This window comes from Leuresthes tenuis, unplaced genomic scaffold (genome assembly GCF_036924035.1).
Source record: "Leuresthes tenuis unplaced genomic scaffold, fLeuTen1.0.hap1 SCAF_17, whole genome shotgun sequence".
In the NCBI taxonomy this organism is placed as follows: domain Eukaryota; kingdom Metazoa; phylum Chordata; class Actinopteri; order Atheriniformes; family Atherinopsidae; genus Leuresthes; species Leuresthes tenuis.
The window spans coordinates 21,910,229-21,931,571 of record NW_027325371.1 but is presented as its reverse complement, the minus strand read 5'-3'; the positions used below and the strand labels follow the sequence as shown (position 1 = coordinate 21,931,571).

The window sequence follows — 21,343 nt, the reverse complement described above, 5'->3', positions numbered from 1 at the left end:
TTTAACTTTATTTTGCCATCAAATTCTGTTTTCTCCTGAAAGCCGATCATTTGGAATCCAACTCCTATGAATCCCCTTAACACCAGAGGTAATCAGTGAGCTTACCTCTGCTGCGCTCTGACAGCCAAGTTAGAACCCTACAGAGTGCCAGTGCCTGAGGACTTGTCTCCACCACAACTCAACCTGTAATTTTCTTGTTAGTCGTCTGTTAACAGCATTTAAACTTCTGCATGGGGGCATTCACATCAAATCTTGTCATATATAGATCAAAGTGCATCTCCCACCTGTGGGAAGCATACCTGCAATAGAGAGTGCATTGGTCAAGTTTACAAGCTGCTAATTCAGGGCAGCAGAACTTGTGAAAGGATTATTAAGATAACGTACCCCGTGAACAGTGAACTCTGACTGAATCCCAGACAGCTGCCGCATCCAAGGGGGTCCCTGGATCAGCGCCTCAGATGGCCACACTGTGACACCTCCCACTTGGAGACAAAGAGGCTGAGACATTTGCCCTGTCTGCCAGGATATGCACACTTCAAACCCATCCATGCTTTATGTGGTGAGACCCAAAGGAGATAATTCCATCGCATGTTGTCTACTTCACTTAGGATGGAGTGTGTGAAAAGAAGTGTCAGAACACATTTGCATTTTGCCCTATGCATTATGAGGCTGAGTGACCACCAGACGAGCCAAAGCCCACAGCTAAACACTAGCTGTGAAAGCAGCCAGAGGCAGACCTGTAGAGACGACAGACTTCTCAGGGAGAACAGACCGGGTTTACAGCTAATTTGTTGGAAAACGGTGAAAAACGCTAACAAGCTTGTTTGGTCAGTGCTGCTTGAAGACTTGGAATGAGCCAGCCTGGCTTTTTGCAGAGGTGACAGGCTCTGCCTACGAGTTTATCTGAAGCCAACCAATTAGCATGTTGTTTGTTTGGTTTATACTTAAAATTCGAATTTAATAAAATAAACAAAATATTCTCTAAAGACAATATTAGACAGTCTTTGTGGCCAGCAGTCTGTTTCCAGCCTAGCTTATGCTAAGCTAGCCTAGCTTATGCTAGGCTAACTGTGCTGGTTTCAGCTGCACCCCTCCTGCTGCATTGATGCAGCGATGGTTTCAATCTAATCTTACTTTTTTAAAGAAGGCCATTTCCAAGAATATTTAATTGCAGTTTCATTTTGCATATTCAAGTAGCCTTTCAGAACTACAGTATCCCGCCTAATGGAGCTCTTTTTCTCTGTATCTATGATATGCAACATCAGGTTTTATGTTAGTTATTGCTCGAATTTTCACTGTAGTAGTTCCTGTTTTCAGCTTTTATATAATGTCGAGCCTTTTTGTTTTACTTGGATATCTTTTGGTGTTTTTTACTGTTATAGACTTGCTATGTGTCTTTTAGCTTTAGACAGTATAACCTCATGGAGTAATACTAAAAGCTAAAATCTACCCAGTGGTGAGTATACTTGCAGGGCAGCGCCTGTATAGAGTCAACACGTTAAATTGACATGTTTCACATTCCAGCCACTCGTGTGATGTCCTGAATTTTGTTTGGCACGTTCGATTGGTTGTAAGTTAACGGTGCTCTCGAGTCACAACACAGCCCGCAGCAATAAACTGGAAGCTGCATGTGCAGTGAGACAGGACGGCCTTGTGTTTGGAAGTCCAGCCTGCCTCATGCAGGACTTCTTTGCGGCTTGGCTTTCATCCAGAGAAGTAATCATGTGACCAGGGACTGGCCAGCTTCTGCAGAGGCTGTTATTTAAGATGTAGCGTTATTAGTAAAAAAGCAAGAAGCCCAGTCCATTGAGCAGTACATAGTCTACTGAAAACTGTAAAATGACCTTGGGGGACCAGTGAAGTTTAATCTGATGATAAAAACCATCTATTGTTTCTGTCATTTCTAATAAAAAGCTGTTTTCAGCTGTGATGGAATACCATGAAATCAAACGGATCTAATTAGACTAGTTTGGCAAATTAGTATTGGCATTGGGTTTTAATTCTCTATGAGAGGAAGTATTCTACTGCCTTCTCGCCAGCACACCTGGGGCACGAATGCATGTGCACTAATTAATGGTGTATTACACACAAAACATATTCTGGCCTTGTCCTGATATGTTCTTCTACGCATTATACATAGTTTTAGCAGGTGAGATCAGCCAATCAGAATGCAGCCACCGAGTCAAGCTTTGCGGATTGTTGCGAGTGCGCTTCATGTTACGTTTTGCTGTTATTCTGTTGGGATTTTTTAGTTTGTCCGTTTGTTTATTTATTATTTGTTGATTTTGTTGCACTTACATGTTCAGAGTAAGGACGCAAGGACGCTTTAAATCTTCTTGCGCACACACTTGCAGACACACATTTACTTAACTTTAAAGTTACTCAACAGGAAGGAAATGTGACAACAGGAAACAGTCTAACAATCAGGCCTATGACCCTGTTACTGTGAAGGTATTTCTTTGTGTGTGTGTGTGTGCGTTTTCTACACTCTGTAATGTAAATAATACTGTAACAAGCACCTCCCACACAAAGGCCTTCAGCACTGTCTCTCGCTGTCTGTCTCGGAAACAGTCTCACACACACACACACACACACACACATGCATATATTAGCATATGTACCAGACAGGGACAGAGAGAGAGAGTAAGTCAGTGCCAGTGCCAAACTCACACTGGGCAAGCCTGTGGTTGCTATGGAAATGAAGCCATGTGATCGCAGAGATGGTCACCGGGGAGACAGATGCTGCTGACCTTTTTGGAGTGGGGGGAGGGGCAACATAGAGACTGGGACAAAGGAGAGGGTACAGTGAGAGCGTTAGCACACACACCTAATTTTTATACATAATTTTTAGGTTTAATGGAATAAAGATTTGGGGAACTTGTTCAATTACGATGATGTCTTTGTGACACATCGGCATCTTTAATCCAACAGAATCGTCAGAGAGACATTTTGAGGCATTTACGTGGGTAGATCCTGAAGGAACCCTGCCGAGTCCACTTCTGTGTCATGATGCAGGCGTGCTTTTGTTCGACTGCTGATTAAGATCTAATCCACATGAAAGAGACCGCCTGACCTTTAACCCCCCCCCCCCCCCCCCCCCCCCCCCCCCCGTGCAGGTCTTCACCACTTACTCCAACGAAGACTACGATCGGCGCAACGATGACGTCGACCCCATGGCGGCCTCGGCTGAGTACGAGCTGGAGAAGAGGGTGGAAAAGTTGGACCTGTTTCCCGTTGAGCTGGAGAAAGGTTCGCGCACATCTTTACTGTCGTTAAGAGTCACTCAGTCAAGTGTCGTATGAAACTGCACACACATGCGCGCACACACACACACATGCACACTTTAACTGACAGGGTTCTATAAGAGGACATACACCGTTTGTCTGCTTGCAGCATCATTATCTCCTTATGGGATTAAATTTAGAGCAGATTAGCCTAATTAGCAGCGAGTAATTCTGGACGTAATGGGTTTGAACCAGTGACAATGCGTGACGGCTGCTCTCAGCACAGCACAATGCTGACTGATGTGTAGCAGCGTTGAATACAGGGAGATGTGTATTGGTTTTGTGTCACTCTGTAACTTGATTTTAGGTGATTAAAAACAAAAAATAATGGATTAGAAATCCTAGAAGTGATACCTTTACTCAGTAAAATGCACATCAGTTTTTACTGTTTTTTCTACTTCTGTGTGTGTGTTTCTTAGACAATGACGGCCTGGGTATCAGTATCATTGGAATGGGTGCAGGAGCTGACATGGGCCTGGAGAAACTGGGAATCTTTGTTAAGACCGTCACAGACGGCGGAGCTGCGCAGAGAGATGGCAGGTACACCTGTCTGTACTCGTCCCGGGACATGTTCAGACCAGCTGGGCATCAACCCAATGACTGGAGGCCGGGGAGAATCTCGGAGGGAAAACAATCCTCACATGACAGATTAACACAGACAAAAGTCTATTAGTTTAGTCTTAAACAAATGACTTATTGGCTACTCAAAAGGGTTACCAAAGCTGTCTACAATCTATTCTCTTTGTTTTCTGGTACTGAGGCACAAAGACAAATGGTGGCGTTAGGGGGACTCATGATGAAATGTTCCTTTATAGGGTCCTAGTCATTTTTTTGGGGGTTGAATCTGATTAAAGAAGCTTAACCTCTGATTGTGTCACTGAGGTTAAGCTCTAAGTTACAAGTAGATACAACCAAAACTGTAAAGAAATTTGTAACATAAACAGATTTTATGTGATTGGAGATGAAGCTCATTTAACTTCTCTGTTGTTTCTGCACTGATGTTGATGCACACTTATCAAAGGAATCATGAGTGTTGCACCTCTGTGTTTCCAGCCTTGAGGATGTGGAATACCTCCACAGAGAAGATGAGCTCGCACATCTTCACGGCTGCAGGGACAATGTGCATAAATATAAATAATATAAATACCATAAATACTTTTAGGGAAATTTGAAAGAATTGGTTAGTCTTCGAATGTAATATATACATCAAATAATCCAACGGTACCGGGCCCAGTAGCGCTCTTTGACGGCCCCTAACAGTTGGGGTTTTTTCACTGATCTTTTGTCACAATTTAACCTTAAAAAAAGCAACAAAAAAGGCCTGCTACAGGCTACAGAGGAATGAATGCTAGAAAATGGTCGTGCACATGAGCATAGCAGCTCATGCTAGGTGGCAGTGACAGGGGTGCAGCTTTTCTTTACTGATTCAGGTGGGGATCTTCAGGTGGAAAGGTTGGGAACCACTGATTTGGAACAATAAAACACAAGTCTCCAATTGCTTCATTGTAGTTGCGAAACATCCACAACCCCACTAAGTAGAATTGTGTGTCATTAACGTTAAAGATTCTATCAGCTGATGGAGCTGAAACCCACATCCTGGTTTATCTGTCCATCTAAGCAGCTGACAGTCGCAGCACCCGAACACTCCAGTGAAGAGAGACGTTAACACGTCAACAAATGTCACTTGGGATCCAGCGCTGAAATGATCTTTTAGCTCAAGGCCCTTAAAATTCTGGGTGTTGTTGGTTTATATGATTCTTTTTTTTTTTTTTGTCCCTGTATCTAGATAATAACAGTGACTTTGTGAAGCATCACTCTGCATACAGGAATTTGTGTCCGTGTGTGTTTGCAGGATCCAGGTGAATGATTTGATAGTAGAGGTTGATGGGACCAGCCTGGTTGGCGTAACTCAGAGCTTTGCCGCCTCTGTCCTCCGCAACACCTCAGGCACCGTCAGGTCTGTCTCACTCACACAAACAGCCACACACGTGGTCCCCTTATCCCTCACAAGTAAACTTTTTTTAGTACAGTATATTCCTTTGTTTGGGGGTTTTTCTACTAAATATAATGAGTGGAATGAGTCTTTTCGTTGAACGCTTTTCTAGGTTTGTGATTGGCCGGGAGAAGCCGGGAGAGCAGAGTGAAGTGGCCCAGCTGATCCAACAGACTCTGGAGCAGGAGAGGTGGCAGAGAGAAATGATGGAGCAGCGATACAAACAGTACATGGATGAAGATGAAGAGGTACACACTGAGATGGACACACGCATGCAATGCAGTATGCCCAAACGTACACAGAGATGTCGCACTGCTGCAGCTTTCTCTTTTGTGCTTCCAAGTATCCTATCATCTGAAAAAGAATTGGCACGTGGCCTGAAAGCACAGCCTCCACACAGACTTAATTTGAATGCAGGAAATCAAAAGTGTCTTCGTGTGCGTTTGTACGTGTGTGAGACAAAATGTCGTCTGTGTGCAACCATGTGGCCTGTTGTTTAAAACTCAGTCGAGCTTCTCCACCTTGTGGTCAGAGAGAGGAACTTAAAGCACAACAGCTGGCATTTAAATTGCGAATGTGTAAGTATAAGAAAATTGCAATTAATTGTTGAGAATGTGATTAATTATTCTGGTCTTGCATTTCACTATTTCGTCTTTGAATGAGTTCAGTTGACTGAAGTGAAGTCTGCCAATAATTAAAGCATACCCAGACAGTAAATTGAGTTGTCCAAATTAATTAAACAGATAGTTGAATGATTTAATTGCTCAGGGATAAAGCCGTCTCCGAGGTTCCCCAGACTATGCATGTCCCCGTTTTATATCTGAAAATATGACATAAAAAAAGAATATTTTATGTATTCTGTGTTGCTCTTTTTTTTTTTTAGGCTGATATCTTTCAGTGAATCAAAGTCCAGATTTGTTTCCTTCTTTTGGTTCAAATAGTTGACGTGTCTGATAGAAAATATCTGACTCAAATAACTGGCACAAGATCAGAAAATGAAGAGATAGAAAGGACGGAAAAAACAAATGGTGCGAATATATGCATTTCAATGCTGAAAAACAACCACAAATTTAGAGGATTTTTCCACGCACAGCCTGTTTTAGCATTCATTCTTTTACCAACCAAATGCGTCCTCTATCAGCTTTTTTTTTTTAATCAAACTCCACAATCCTACCTAGTAATGCAGGTTTTCTGCTAAAGGCCCTGTTTCAGTGGAATTGCGACTGACTTCCTGCCTTAAGCTGTTGCAAGAAATAGATTGCTGCCATTTCACTGTAGCTTGAGATGAAAGAGTTATATTTTTTCTGGTTGAAAGTGTGATCTTTCTGTGGTGGCAGGCCAGAAAAGCCAAAGAGCCTTTTCTCTACCTGCAGTAGAGGAGTTTTTTTTTTATCTGGTTTGAAGTGATCTTATAATAAACTGAATTTGATATCAAGTTTGATTTTGTGTCAGGGTCAAAACCTATAATAAGAGCTGCAGAGCCAATGTCCTTGATTTCCAAGCCAATTTCCCTTGATAAGATCAGGTCTTAGATATATGGTGGGTACAAGGTTTTCCACTTTTGTCAGCTATAAGATATGTCGTAAACCAGGAAAAACACAGTGGACATGAGCTAATGTGTGGCTAATTTGCGTTGTGACAGAGTAGAAGAAAAAGAAGATAAATGATTAGCAAATTGTAATTGATCGTGTAGATCCTCTTAATGAGTCACTGTGGCTGCTTTTAGTCTCACAAGATTGAGTTTCGCAACTGGGAATTTTTGTATTTAATTTAGAACTCTTTATTTACGCCACTGTTTTACACGACATGTCATCTTCCAAATTCCTTTGAATTATACCATATCATATGAAGTGACAAATGACTTGGAATGTCATCACTATCACTTATTTGCTTTTTCAGAATTACTCTGTCTTGTAGATATGCACCATTGCGTTAGCCTAGCTTAGCACAAGGACAAATAGCTTTGTTTGAAGTTAACGAACTGTTGAAGAAACGCTCACTAGCCTGCTAAAGAATTTGCCCATTCTTTTCTTTTTCTTCTCCTTTTTTGTATGTCTTAAACAAGAGAAATATTGAGGTTGTTGACTTTTGAGATATTAGTAGTTAAACTGAATCAGGCTAGCTCTCTCTTCGTGTTCAAAGTATTTTGCTAAGCAAAGGTGATTTGCTGCTAGCCGTGGCTTCAGATTTAGGAAACAGACATGAGTGTTAAAACTATTGTCCAATTTTTCATCTGTAAAAGCTACCCTCACTTCCACCTTATTTACTAAATATCACATCCATTAACAAATGTAATATCTACTGTATTGTGCAAAAGTTTTGAGCCACTCCTCATGTCTTCATATTTTGTTTAAGGAGACAGACTTTCTTATGATTTATCATAGTAGTTTTGAACAATGGTTCTCTAAGCTTTGTGCTTGTTAACCCACTTAACACTGACCTGTGAATCATTCAAACATTAAAAAGACATCGAACAGGAGGAACGAACCAGTGTGTACTCAAAAAGAAACAACTTGGCGAAGAGACCATTTCAAATAGTATCTGTAGACACTTTAACACTGTTAAAACTGATCCTGTTTCTTTAACACAGGTTACTACTTTTTCACCAACGTGATTACTAAAGTTTACTAAACTTGACTTGGCATATGTCAGCATGGTGTGCAGTGTGTCCTTAAAACATTTGAGGAAACAGGACAAGTAGAGGACAAAAGAAGAAGTGCTGTGGCTAAATAAAAATCTACAACTATGAACAGTAGCTGAAAGTGATGTCCCTAAGAAATGGAGAAAAAAAACTGACTCGCACTTGATGCATCTAGAAGGGGCAGCTGTCATGATGCCATTATAATGGAAAAAGCTGAGGTATATCAAATGACACAAGAAGTGGACTGAAAATCAGTCTTATGGAGGGATGAATGCTCCCCAGAGCCCAGACCTCAACATTACTGTTTATTTACATTATTATTTAAGTGCTTTGAGATGACAATTGTTGTAATTTGGCGCTATATAAATAAAACTGAATTGAATTGAATTACTGAAGCAGTGTAGGATCATCTTGACGGAGAACAGAACAAAAGGCAGCTAACATCCAAAGAAGAGCTTTGGGATGTCCTTCAAGAAACCTGCAGAAGTATTCCTGAAGACTACTTAAAGAAATGACAAGAAAGCTTGTTTAAGAGGGTTCAGGCTGTATTGACGTACAGCAATGGTCTATCAAGCTTGTTGGAATTTTGTTTTTCCTATAGACTGTATTTCCATTTATATTTGCACAGTTTTCAGTAAATCACTGCACCTATTTTATGTTTCTATGGCAATACATAAAGAAATGAGTGACTCAAGTCTTTCTTTCTGTTTACCGACAGACTGGTGAATATGCAACAGATGAGGAGGAGGAGATGAGCCCCATGTTTCCGAATTCCATTGAGGTTTTTGACCTTGCAGAGAACCAGGACACACTGTCACCCGTGGAGCTGGACCCCGAGAAACTGGCCCACAAATTCAAGGAGGTATATTGCTTGTTGAGCATAATTCTTTTATCAGTTTGTCTCCATCGTGGTTTATTTGTTTAGCACTTTTTTAATCTTTTGGATCCTCTGAAATAAACCGGATTAGATTTCAGATTGTGTCGATTGCTTCTTTTCGTAGCTCCAGATTAAACATGCAGTAACCCAGGCAGAGATCCAGCTGCTGAAGAGGAAGGTGAGCCCACTGTGGACATTCAGTTCCTTTTTACATGCAGAAGTGAAAATCACTGCAATATCCAGTATGCATTACAGAGAAGAGCGAACATGAGACTAACATGGTTTCTCTTGCTGTTCTCAACGGTGATTTGATGCTGGCTCTGCCTCCCACATACCACCTTCCTCCTCCCACACTGACCCCTTTACCTCCAGCTGGCTCATGCGGAGCAGGATAAGTTGCGTTGGCGGATGGAGCGTGCTCAGTTGGAGCAAAACATCAGAGACAGCAAAGAGAGGATGGAGAAACTTGAGAGCTACTGGATGGAGGCTCAGTCCCTGTGTAAGGTAATTGCTTGGAGAATCAACTTTAAAAGCAAGAAGAGAGCCACCAATCGTGAATTTATACAAGCATTCACTCATCTAATCGTTTTAAAATCTACTCAAAACTAGCTTCTTGTCATTTAGCAACACTGTGCGTGTGTGTTTTCAGGCCGTGGATGAACACCTAAAGGAGACCCAGGCTCAGTACCAAACTCTAGAGAGGAAATACAGCAAGGCCAAGAGAATGATCAAAGAATACCAGCAGAAGTAAGGAAGAAGGGACAAAACAAGGGTTGGGGGAGTAAATGACATTGTAACTCACTGTATATGTACAGTCATGGTTAAACAAACAGCAATTAAATAAAAGTATACCCCCAGTTTAGAGGTTTTACATATTAGGATGAAATAAAGCATCATCTGGTCCTTACCTGGGCCCTGGACCACGAAGCAGGTTCAGGTATCTTTAGGTCATCTGGATTAACTAACACTACAGATCTTGTCGTGGTACCACAACACCGATTAACAATTTAGTAAGTTGTCCCAGGTTTCCCTGACACTGGGAATGTGCAGGTTCCTGAAAAAAGATGGGCGGAGCTGGTTTAAGTTGCCCCATCACAATCACATATTCCTACCCAACGGAAAATAACACAACTGCTGCAGCCCATACAGGACAGAAACATTACACAAAAAGTAACTTTAATGCCTTTTTTAAAAATGAGCATGTGAGAATGTTTCAGTCTTATTCTGTCAGATACAACACTGGCTTTTATGACTGCTCTTTGTACCAAAGAACAAACAGACATTTACCATCAGGCCCCTCACTTTCTTTAATCACTTTTCCAAGTTTATATTATTATATATAAAAGCATTTTATAAGAAAGATGTGGACAATGAACATGAACATTGAAATTGGCACTTGGCAAGTTTGATATGCTATGTACTTTAGGGAAAAGGGCAAGTAAATGAATTGTAATGAATAAATTATAATTATATATTATTGTTATAAAATTATATAATTAAGTTGTCAACCAACTTCATGATACTGAAAATCCAGAGCTGAGTTGGACAGAAAGCTGACTCTGGAATACTTTGTCATCCAGAGGAGTTCATGGTGGACTCAATGACTGGAAGGTTTCCATACTCTGTGGCTGCAAAACGATCCCAGATCATCAGCCCTCCACCACCGTGCTTGACAGTTGGTATGAGGTGTTTGTGCCGATATACTCTGTTTGGTTTTCTCCAAACATGCTGCTGTGCATTATGACCAAACCTATCCACTTTGGTTTCATCTGTCTAAAGGACATTTCTCCAGAAGTCTTCAGATGCAGCTTTACAAACCTAAGCTGTGCTGCCATGTTCTTTTTAGAGAGAAGAGGCTTTCTCCTGCAGCCCTTCCAAACAAGCCATACTTGTTCAGTCTCTTTCTAATTGTATGAGTTTTAACATTTAACATGCTAACTTAAGCCTGTAGAGTCTGAGATGTATCTCTTGGGTTTTTTGCAGTTTCTCTGAGCAGTGTACAATCTGACCTTTGGGTGAACTTTCTGGGACATACACTCCTGGGAAGATTGACAGCTGACTTGAATGTTTTCCATTTGTGAAAGTGAAACAATGGACTCCAAATACTTTGGAAATGACCTTATAAACCTTTGTGAGAATGCTGGAAAGCAACAATAATCCGTTAACTAGTCCTGCATGGTTTCACTGATTTCAACCATTTTAGTATAAAAATGTTCTGCTCGTTCAGGAGATGGGTGCAATCACTTATGGAATTTTTGACTTTTATACTTTTTAAAATATTTAACTTTTATTCAAATGGGAAATGCTTTCAACTCTTCCTCCTCTTTTCAACCCAATTACTTCTGCATACTTTCAGCTAGAGTCACCAATCAAACTTTAAACGGGTCATAAAACATTCAGCTATTACCAAATTGTTCAGATTTTTCAAATATTAAGCCAATTTTGAAATATGACAGTTTCAAAAACATGAAAATTTTTGCTCCTTCTTGGTTTTTATGAATGAGCAGCCAGCAGAGTGAGCACTGATAAATTTCAGCTTTTTTCATTTTTTCAAACAAATTCCTCTAATTTTCATACAGTTTAACTTACAGAAACGAATTATACCTTAAAGTGTAGGAAAAGTTGTCCTCCTTCAGCCAATGGAACTACTAAAGAGCTCACATTTACAGAATTTCAGCTATGAGCTTCACTCTCTTACTAACCTCAATGGAAAGTTTGGTCTGACACAGCAGACAGCTTCAAGTGTGTTCAACCTTCTGCCGTTTACAAATCTTTCAGTCCATTTAAATAAAAACTACATTACCGCGTTCCTTTAACCCTTCTGGTGCTGACGGTCTTCAAATGATTTTCCTTGCTCTTATCATTTTTTTCACAGGAGGTCATAGTATCCCTTCAGCCATTTTCTGCTCCTTCTGCTGGGTGTGAGCTTGTTAAGCTGCAGCTGCTTACACACATTCCTATAACTGTGAGAACATCTCTCTTCCACTCCTGTGCTACATATTACACTGCAGCCATTTTAACTATTACTCACTTGACTTTTGCTAAATTTTCACTATTTTCACTTTTTAGCATGGTCAGCTATCCCCATTCAGCATTCTCACTGCTGTTTAACTGGAACAGCTTTTTCTAGTTGCCTATATCTTTCCTCCTTGGTATTGTGTTAACACGCAACTGAATGCTCCAGACCAGCAAACTGACAAAATCTCTGTTTTTATAGAGGTGCTCACACCTGCTGATGATCAGTTAATCAAGTGCATTTGATTAGCAGCTGCTACTTACCATCTTAATTCCTATGGAATTCCTATGGAAACTGTAAGGGTGGACTTGAATTTTCACACACTGTCTGCATTTTTGGCTCAGTTTTTGCTAAATGAATAATAAAACAGTTTAAAAATATAATACATATATCCATACATAATACATGTAATAAAATGTATATCCTTTAGTGTTGTTTATCACCATCATCATTCAAGATCATATTTGACTAATTTTAAGACCTGTTAGGGAGCAAACTATTTTTTAAAATTTTTTATCATATTCTGATACGTAAAACCTCAGAAGTGAAAGAAGATTTATTTTCTTTTTCACAAGACTCGATATGCGTATGTGATTTGTAGGGAGATCGAGTACCTGAAGAAAGAGACGGCACAGCGTCGTGCACAAGAAGAGAGCGAGGCAACACACAAAGAGGAGACGGACAACCTGCAGGAAAAGGTAGGTTATGTCGTCACCTTCCCAGATTATGTTTCCATGATTAGATCCTTTTTAGGGACTGTGTATTTAACCACTCTTATTGGAACCCCTGACATCTGGACATTTTTGCTGCAGAAGTGAGTCATGCTGAGATCTAAAGAGCTCTCTAAGGTCTTTAGGAAAAGGTTATTGCTTCTTGTTAGTCTGGCAAAGGTTTTGAAAAGATCTCCAAAATGTTTGAGATCAACCATTCTCATAGGACTAGATAGTGTAGTGGTAAGATTGCCACCTTTCATGGGTTAAAATCCTGACACTTCTGCATGAAAGGTACTACTTCCAGAAGGGGTCCTTAGGCAAGACCCCCTTACCCTACCCGGCTATCAGTGTAAGTTGCTTTGGATAAATGCCAAATGCATAAACAGAAACCATTCTGCTGTAAAGATGATAATCTACAACTTGCTTCAGTTCAACTGGCTGCCAATTTTTACATTTTGTATTTGACGCAAATTAATCAAAGATTGAGTTTTTGTTGGGCCTTAGTAACAATAGACATGTTTGGTGCTGAGCAAAAGTAGCTTTTCAGTACCTCATGTCAACTATGAAGCACTGAGGGGAAGACTTTATGATTTGGTGTGGCTGTTTTATGACCAACATTTTTTTTTAAATGGGACACTGTAAATAAAAGCAGAATGCAGGTGTAGAGCGTTTTTAGCAGGTCGGCTAGATATTAAGCAGCGACAGCGAGGCTGCATGAGATGGAACACCGTAGCGACCGGAGGTTCGTTACATCAGAAGGAGTTTTGGTCTTGTGCCATCTCCTTTCAGAGGCACTTTGGTCAGTGCACATCGTCCAGAGGGTATCGTTGAGCCAAGGGTGAGATTGGGAGGATCAAGCGGGTTTGGTGGATAGAGGGCACAGGCTATCCAGACAAGAGCTCAGTGTGGAACAGAGAGATTCTGTGGCATCATTAACTTCCGAGGAGGAAATTGTGCTGGAGGATAGAAGAGTAGAGAAATGGCTGGGAGCCAGGTTGCATGACCATGGGAGAAGGAGCAGTGGGTTGCTCTGGAAGATCCACACTGAACTGAACATGTGTCAAAAAGTTTTGGACAGGAACAACACAAGACTTTAAAAGTAAGTAGCACTAAAAAAAAAAAAAAAGATGGAGGAACATATTGCAACTAATTAGGTTAATTGACAAAACGTCAGTAGCAAAACTGGGTATAAAAAGAGCACCTTAGAGAAGTAGAGTCTCTCATAAGTAAAGGTGATTCAGCAAACTGCAAATGTAGGTTAAATTCCTCTAAAAGAATTCTGTTTTTATTTACATTTTACTCAGCGCCCCAACTTTTTAAGAATTGAAGTTGTATTTCAGGGATTGAGAAGCCTACAGTTTGCGATTCAACAATGAATTCTTAACCAAATCTCAGACTTGTTGAAGACGGTGTACGAGTCAGACAGTTTAAGCCAAACTGGAATATGGCCTTATAGCAGGATAACCAATCTGGACAAGGAATGGCCCAAAAAAGGAGAAACCGTATTAAAAATTTTGTGGGAGTATTGACTTCATCAAATAGAAACGAGGGTATTATAAAAGAGAGCTTCAAAAATGAGGGTCCTACACAAGACACTTGTGTCTTGATTACAAAACACAAGTTTTGTGGTCTGCGGGTCATTTCATATACTGCATATGAATTAAGTGATGAGCATTCATCACTTAATTCATTAAACCAGCCAGAAGGTTAACGAGTACACTGGCAAAACCCATAGATCCATCCATTTTCTATACCCCTTTAATCCAACTCAGGGTCATGGTGGGGTTGGAGCCTATCCTAGCAGTCATTGGGCGAGAAGGCAGGATACACCCTGGACAGGTCGCCAGTCCATCACAGGGCCACACAGAGACAAACGGAGACAGACAACCATCCACGCTCACACTCACTCATAGGATCAATTTGGAATCACCAGTTAACCTGACATACATGTTATTGGGTGGTGGGAGGAAGCCGGAGTACCCAGAGAGAACACGCATACATGGGGAAAACATGCAAACTCTACATAGAAATGCCCCAGCTGTGAGGTGCTAACGAACACACCACTGTGAAGCAAACCATGCACCACTAGCAAAACCAACTAATTGAATTAACTAAATTTCCTTGCGCTCATTTGACCATAAAACCATACTGTTTATAAGGCAAACTCTAGTTAGTTGTATTGAATCTGTCTCCCACTATATTTTCCCCACAGATTACAGATTTGGAGACCAAAGTGGATGCCTTGAAGACCCCCCCACCATCCTAGACTGCTGCTACTTCCTACCTCCTGTCTGTGACTGGAAGAGGAGGAGCTCTGCCTTCATTCCGACCAGGGCTGTATTATATTCCAATCAACCACTCACTACACAGACAGATGCCGGAGAGGAAAAAATAACAAGGATCCCAATGGTAAAAAAGAGGAGGTGAGGAGGGTGGCATACGATGAGGAAAGAAGCAACCTCTTGTCTGACATCACCCGGTGGCTCATACCGCCGTCGGTAGATAACCAATCCCAGAATGCACCATCTGCAATATCCAGTATTCTCTTTGTGTGTCTTCCTGTCAACCAGCTTGGCAATCAGCACCGTAACCACAATCAACAACGTCTACTCTATATATGAATCGTCCCCTTTTTTTTCTCTCCACATCGACAGTATCTTACCAGGTTCTATCGCTGATTCAATTTTATTTTACAAAAAGCGCTTTTAATAACCAGGCTCGTCACAAAGTGCTTTATAGAGTGACAGAGGGCATGAATCCAGAGTAAAACAGAACAAACAAAAGACAAATGATTGTTGTTGCTTTTGAACTGAGTGGTTACTGAACCACTTGTTTATTTTATTTTTTTGTTATTTTTCGGGGCTGTAGACCTGACAGGATCCTTATGAAGAGGACCAGTATTTGAATCAACATCAACTCTGAAAAGTGACCACCTCATTTTTAGCGACTCATAAAGTAAAACGAGGAGCCTCGGTTGTGACAGCCAAGAAACCTTTGAAAAGAAAATGGCCACCACAGGTAGTTATGTAATAAAAACAATGAAACGAGTTGACAATTTGTTGATGAAAAACTGTGAAAGAACCACAGAAACCCCAGTCTGTGTTTTTCATTTTTCCAGCCTAAGTCTTCAAGCGATGGGCGGAATCAGGCAGAAGCGTGCTTTTCAGGTCTGAACCACAATGGCGTAACATTTGTATATACATTACTTTATACATTTATTTAAAAGTGTTTAAATGGATTTAGTAAGTAGTGGTTCCTATCTGAGAATAAGGCAGTGCAATGTGTGAATGTTGACACCTCGAGTTGGAGGGAATGGTTCAGTATTCCTTAGTCTCTCTTTTTTTTTTTCATCAACAGCAATGGCAAACAGGGTGTGAATAGTCTTTTCTGTGCTTATAGAGCTTGAAATTGGTGTGTATTTGTTGGTGTTTACTACAATATCTGTGGGTTTACATGCACACTAATCTCTGTTTATTCATTTTATTCATGTGATGTACTCTTGAGCTGGTGCAGGGAAAGATTGCTTTCAGGTTTTATAAATGTATTAAATGGAGTATGCTAGCTTGAATACACTGGTATTCTCAGACTGTTTGGTCAGCAGCACTGCTCAGGGCTGCATAGTAAGGGGGCAAGATCCGAGTAATTCATGCATTCAGAAATCAGTCATGCAAACATCTCTTGGAGTTACTGTATTCATAAAATGATTGGTTGAGTTTTGGGTCAATAGGTGGAGCCAAGGAGTCAAAATCCCCAGCCAGTGTTGGGAAATCCACGATTTTAATATCCTCTAAGAATACATTGGACATTGTTCTCTTTTACCTTTTTGATATACAACTTAATAACTTATGCATGAGCATGTCCTCAAAGGGTGCAAACATCTGGTTTTTAAACCATCATAAAATTGTTGCTCCGCAAACTGTTCAATTGTAACTCTGTTTCTGGATAACTTCAAACGTATCTTCAGTTTGACTTTTTTCCTACGTCAAAGTTTAGCCCCTGCTGAAAACCTCATATATACTTTATTGTCCCTGGACTCCACAATGCCTGACCCATTGACAGTTAGAAAATAAAAGCACTTGCTTGAAATAATATAAATATTTATCTTAAAATGAAGTCAGAGAAATGTACATAGATGTTTTTTTAAAAACACAAGTAAAACATGTTTGTGTAGATTATCAATCATTGAGGTCACGGTAATCAAAAGAGTTTGAAAAAGGGCAACAAGACTTCTTTTTCTTGGTATTTGAAGACATTTCATCTCTCATCTGAAAGGCCTCTTCAGTTCTAAACTAGTTAGTGGAGAGTTACGGCTTATAAGTAGTTAAAAGACCCACCAACTACTTTAGAACTGAAGAAGGAAGTCCAGTTGTCCTTAATCAAGCTCTTGGGATCACAAATAATACAAAAGGTAAAAGAATGCACAGTAAGAATTTAGAAGAAACATGCCCTAAATAAATCAATCATTAGTCAATTTGTGGTTTCATCCTGCAACACAACTTCAGTGAATTTGATTTATTTTAAGCTAATTTAAATAACCAATTGATTTAGGCACAAAGGAATTTCTTAATGGATTCTGAATGCTTCACTGAACTCGCCTGCCAGATTTCTACAACCCTAATTCAGTGTACAGAATATGAGATGAATCACATAATTGCATGTGCAAATACACAAAGATCAAAAAGAGAATCAAGATTAAAGATTGAGATAAATCTCAGCAATTTCACAAGAATAAAGCATTTGATTGATGTATTTTTCCATTTTCATTTTTGGTGTGAGTAACTAGATAAATTTACTTGACATAAATATTTAGCTATCAATTTAGCAAATGCTAACAAGCGTTAATTTCCTATCTCAATTTATAAACCTTTTATATTTAATATTTCAGTTTGTTTTTTTTAGTAGAATGATGTAAAATGCTTTTGACTAGTTGGTTTCTGACCTGTAGTAGACAACGTTCAGAACACTCTCAGTTTGGAGAATGATGGAGAGGGGCTAAGCCAAGCAAACTGCTGCTAAATTCGGACAGTAAATGAGTAAATTGAGGAAAATGAGTAAAAGAAAACCAACAAAAAAAAACCTATTCTTGTTCAAGCAAATCCTGTATTACAGATTTTTACATCACTTCGGCCTCAAACAGCTATTTATGTTGGATCTATATTTTCTCAACCAAAGAATATCCATGGTGTGCTGGTAGTCTGAAGTCACTGTGCAAGAGATAATTCACCGATGCCTGGACACTTTTTAAGCTGTTAAGTGAAAATTCACGCCTCTACTGTTCGTCTTTTGAGTAGCTGTTAGTTTAGCTCCCTTATCAGATTTCTTGTCAGTGCTCTGACTGCTGTCTGTTGCAGGTGAAACACTGACTAGTCACAAGTTTCACACAGCCCCACTTAAATAAATGGATTAATGAATAAGTGTAACTCAATATATCCCCCCTAAAGAAATTGGAAAGTTTAATTTGAAATTGTACCACCTAAAATTACCGTCTGGAAAAAAGAAATGGATACATTTAAAGAAAATGTTTTTGTTTCAGTATTATGTATTTTATAGTGGTAATAGGCCTGCCAGTTTATGCCTGTGTGTGGTTAGCTTGTTAGCATGTAAGTTGCAACCAAACATACTTTCTAGTTGCTATTAATATATGCTAAATTAGCCTTTTGTCCTTTCAGATGTATAAACTGCAATTGCCACAAATGAAAATCTTTCACCATCACTTTGTAGTCATATTCTAATCAGTATTTGTCCACTTTCGTTAGCAAGTGAATCTTTTGTTATGCTAACATACCAGGATAGTTTGGCCTCAGAGCAATGTGTTGTGAGACCTTCTCATGGCTATGAGCTACAGTCTTATTCAGAAAATGTGTGCATGTAAACACACTCAACATCTCTTGCATTAGGAGAAAAGTAGAGGGTCCTGTGCCAGTATTAGACAACATGAGCCTAAGTTAGCTTTACGTACCTGCTAAAGTCCAACAAATACAAAAGTGTTGCTTAAATGTCAGGGGACTTTCAGGAATTCACTGGGGGTGTTTCAAGTTTATCCATGTGGTTGTTTGCTCCAAACTAAATATATATTTGTTCAAATGCAATAAGTTGCTGGTAGTTTTTCAAATCGTCACTGGAAGACAGTAAAAGTGTTTGAAATGTGAGATTTTCTTTAACCAATTTTTCACATTAGCCTGTTAAGACTTGTCGTTTGCTGAGAATAGACTGATTGGCCTTGTCGCACTGCTGTTACAGCACAGTCTACATGTTTATACGAATATATATTTAACTGTTCTGATGTTAAAATGATCCAGTGGTGATTTGCCATTTATGTGGATGGCAAAATGTTGCCCATAGAGATGGAGTTCACACGCAAGGAACAATACCCTGAACAAGGCAGATCATGTCGCTGTTGTCATTCACCTCAGCAGGTTTTTATGACTTCATGTGTGTCTATCGAAACAGTACAGCTTGCTGGCGAGCTCTGATTAGGTCAAGTTACTTGAAATGACTCTTAGTCCAGTACAATCGAAAAAATATAATTAGGCAACTTTGTTTTAATCAGTATTGAATGAAACCATTTTTTATTTTGACTGTTATGAAAGACTAAAGATGTATTGCTCGTTTCTTTTTTTTTCTTTATATTTCAAACCCCAAATCATTTTCAGAAATCATCAATTTATGGATAAAGCCGTTCTGCTTGTCATGACAATGAAATGTTGCAATTATCAAATGCTCGATTATTGATCTAAAAACTGCTTCAGCGCTTTTTAGGAAATTTGTTGTATTCGTGTTTTCACAGTGACACATGGGAACAAAGTACTGTTTAGTATTGTAGTCAAAAACAGGACCGTGACACTTATTTTCCTGTCCGATTGGCTGATAGAGAGAGATTCCAAACTCATTTTATACGGTTGGTGTTTTCATGTAAGATCATTTACAGCTAGTTTAAGAAAAAAAACAAAAAAAAACTGCAGTATGTTTAAATAGTATTCTTACTGGATGGGAACAAGGGTCTTTGAGAGAAAGACGATTTTTTTTTGTTTTGTTTTAATGGAATGAAAATCAGCCATAAGCAACTCTCTTTGAGTATTTTTATTTCCTAAGTATTTTTATTACCGAGTCATCTCAGTGTCGAAACAATGTGAGCTGTACAGTAGCTTGTATCACCAAACTGAATCTTGGTCACGGTGGGTTTAATGTCTAAACGCAGTCGGTGATCAGTTTGCCTTTTTATGATTAGTTACCTTGCTGCTTTTTGCCTCTACGAAGCCTTTTACATGTCTGCTGTCAGTTACCTGTCATGTCTGCCCATCGCTCATATCTGCATTAAAGAATATAAAAATGAGGCTGTCGCTACCTGTGTTTTAAGAGAGTTTGCCACTGATTACAGACAAGAATAAGAGATTGTAGAACTACAGCATTTAAAAACAGTTTGGAGAACGACTGACGCCTTTCAACCGAAAACGGCTTCAGTCTTTTGTTGTTCCCAGTCGTATAGTTTTGATAATCAAACTCTCTTCCACTGCTTCACACTCTGGGACTGACCTTCAAAATCAGCGGCCTCCAGTCAGCTTTTCCTGTGGGAGCCAGAGAGTTTAGTGCCTTGCTCTTGGGTTAAGGATAATAGTACGCGAGTATATGAGAGTCATTGCTTCCAACATTCTGCTCACAAGTGGTATTTTAGGGCACCATGTTGAGCATTGTTCAAGCAATTCTGTTAAGTTTTGTGTTCAGCAGCATATCAAACAGAAAACAGGACTCGCTCACCAGTGAAGCTCTCATCGTGGTAATTTGATAATTCAGTCTGTTGACTTTAAATTTTTTTAATAAAAGACTTGTTTGCACATGCGCTGCCTGACCGAGCTCAAATTCCTTAGTGCTCCCTTTTATACAAGCATTTCAATACTTATCAACACAAGGACCATTCTTGATAATCGGAGTGGAATACCAACTAGAATACGACAGTATCAGTCACGTAACCATTGGCAACCAATCTTTAAACACACATCTATAGTCTACAGATCAACTTGCCTGTTTCAAGACAAGTTGGGATGCTGTGTAAACTTTAAAAAATAAAAAAGAATACAATGATTTGTAAGTAAAACAAGCATCACAGAAAGGTAGAAATTGTACAAAGATACAAGTCTGTCCCTTCCCTTTAGATGCCAGCAGCAGCTGAAGTCCACTTGCTCGGACCGGCCAAGTCCACTTGCAAGGCCCTATGCTAACTTCTCATGGCTTGCACTAGCTTCCCATTTCATCGGTTCCAGACAGCACATGCTAAATGGAAGTACAGCACCACCCATCAAATGGTCAGGATTGGTTCCTACAGTTATTTTACAGGGAACATACAGGTTGACCTCATCTTTCTGATACAGTGGGTGGTGCTCTGCAGATTCAAAGCTGCAGCCATAGCGAGGAGGTCTGGTTTTGCTCATGATGCGTAACATGAGAAAAAGCTTTGCCACGTGCACGCTCAAACCGTCACCATCATGAGCTGAAAAGATTTACCTTGCACTTGTGGATTCAGCACCCTTTTCTTTTTTTTTTTAACCACAATGATTTAGTGTTTTTAAAGTTTTAATTTTACATGGCTTCCCAACTTCTTTTGAGAACAGGTACAAGCATGTGCTCTTATTATGATTGTTGCACAGTGTTTTTGTTGTTTTAAGACATTTTGGGAAAATATGTTTAAAACTGATAAAGCAAATGAAGCGTTACAGGAAACATGGTAGATGGTGATGTTTGTTTTTTTTTAATGAATGTTAAGTTGCCATGTTTTATTACAATTTCCAGAATGCATCTCATTGGAACAGCTGGCCCTTGTATGT

General features: G+C 39.7%; 1 protein-coding gene across 3 annotated transcripts in view; it reads left to right on the top strand.

The window, feature by feature from the left end:
- The window catches only part of LOC140272805 (neurabin-2-like), a 35,783-nt gene extending 15,926 nt beyond the window's left edge, over positions 1 to 19,857 (top strand). For all 3 annotated transcript variants that reach the window (XM_072368256.1, XM_072368257.1, XM_072368258.1), the window contains exons 6-15: positions 3,117 to 3,249; positions 3,704 to 3,824; positions 5,137 to 5,241; positions 5,390 to 5,525; positions 8,637 to 8,780; positions 8,920 to 8,973; positions 9,168 to 9,299; positions 9,445 to 9,542; positions 12,413 to 12,509; positions 14,737 to 19,857. In XM_072368256.1, the coding sequence (XP_072224357.1) occupies positions 3,117 to 3,249; positions 3,704 to 3,824; positions 5,137 to 5,241; positions 5,390 to 5,525; positions 8,637 to 8,780; positions 8,920 to 8,973; positions 9,168 to 9,299; positions 9,445 to 9,542; positions 12,413 to 12,509; positions 14,737 to 14,790 (1,074 nt within the window). In that variant the 3' untranslated portion in view covers positions 14,791 to 19,857. The remainder of the gene's footprint in view (positions 1 to 3,116; positions 3,250 to 3,703; positions 3,825 to 5,136; positions 5,242 to 5,389; positions 5,526 to 8,636; positions 8,781 to 8,919; positions 8,974 to 9,167; positions 9,300 to 9,444; positions 9,543 to 12,412; positions 12,510 to 14,736) is intronic.
- The last annotated feature ends 1,486 nt before the right edge of the window (positions 19,858 to 21,343 follow it).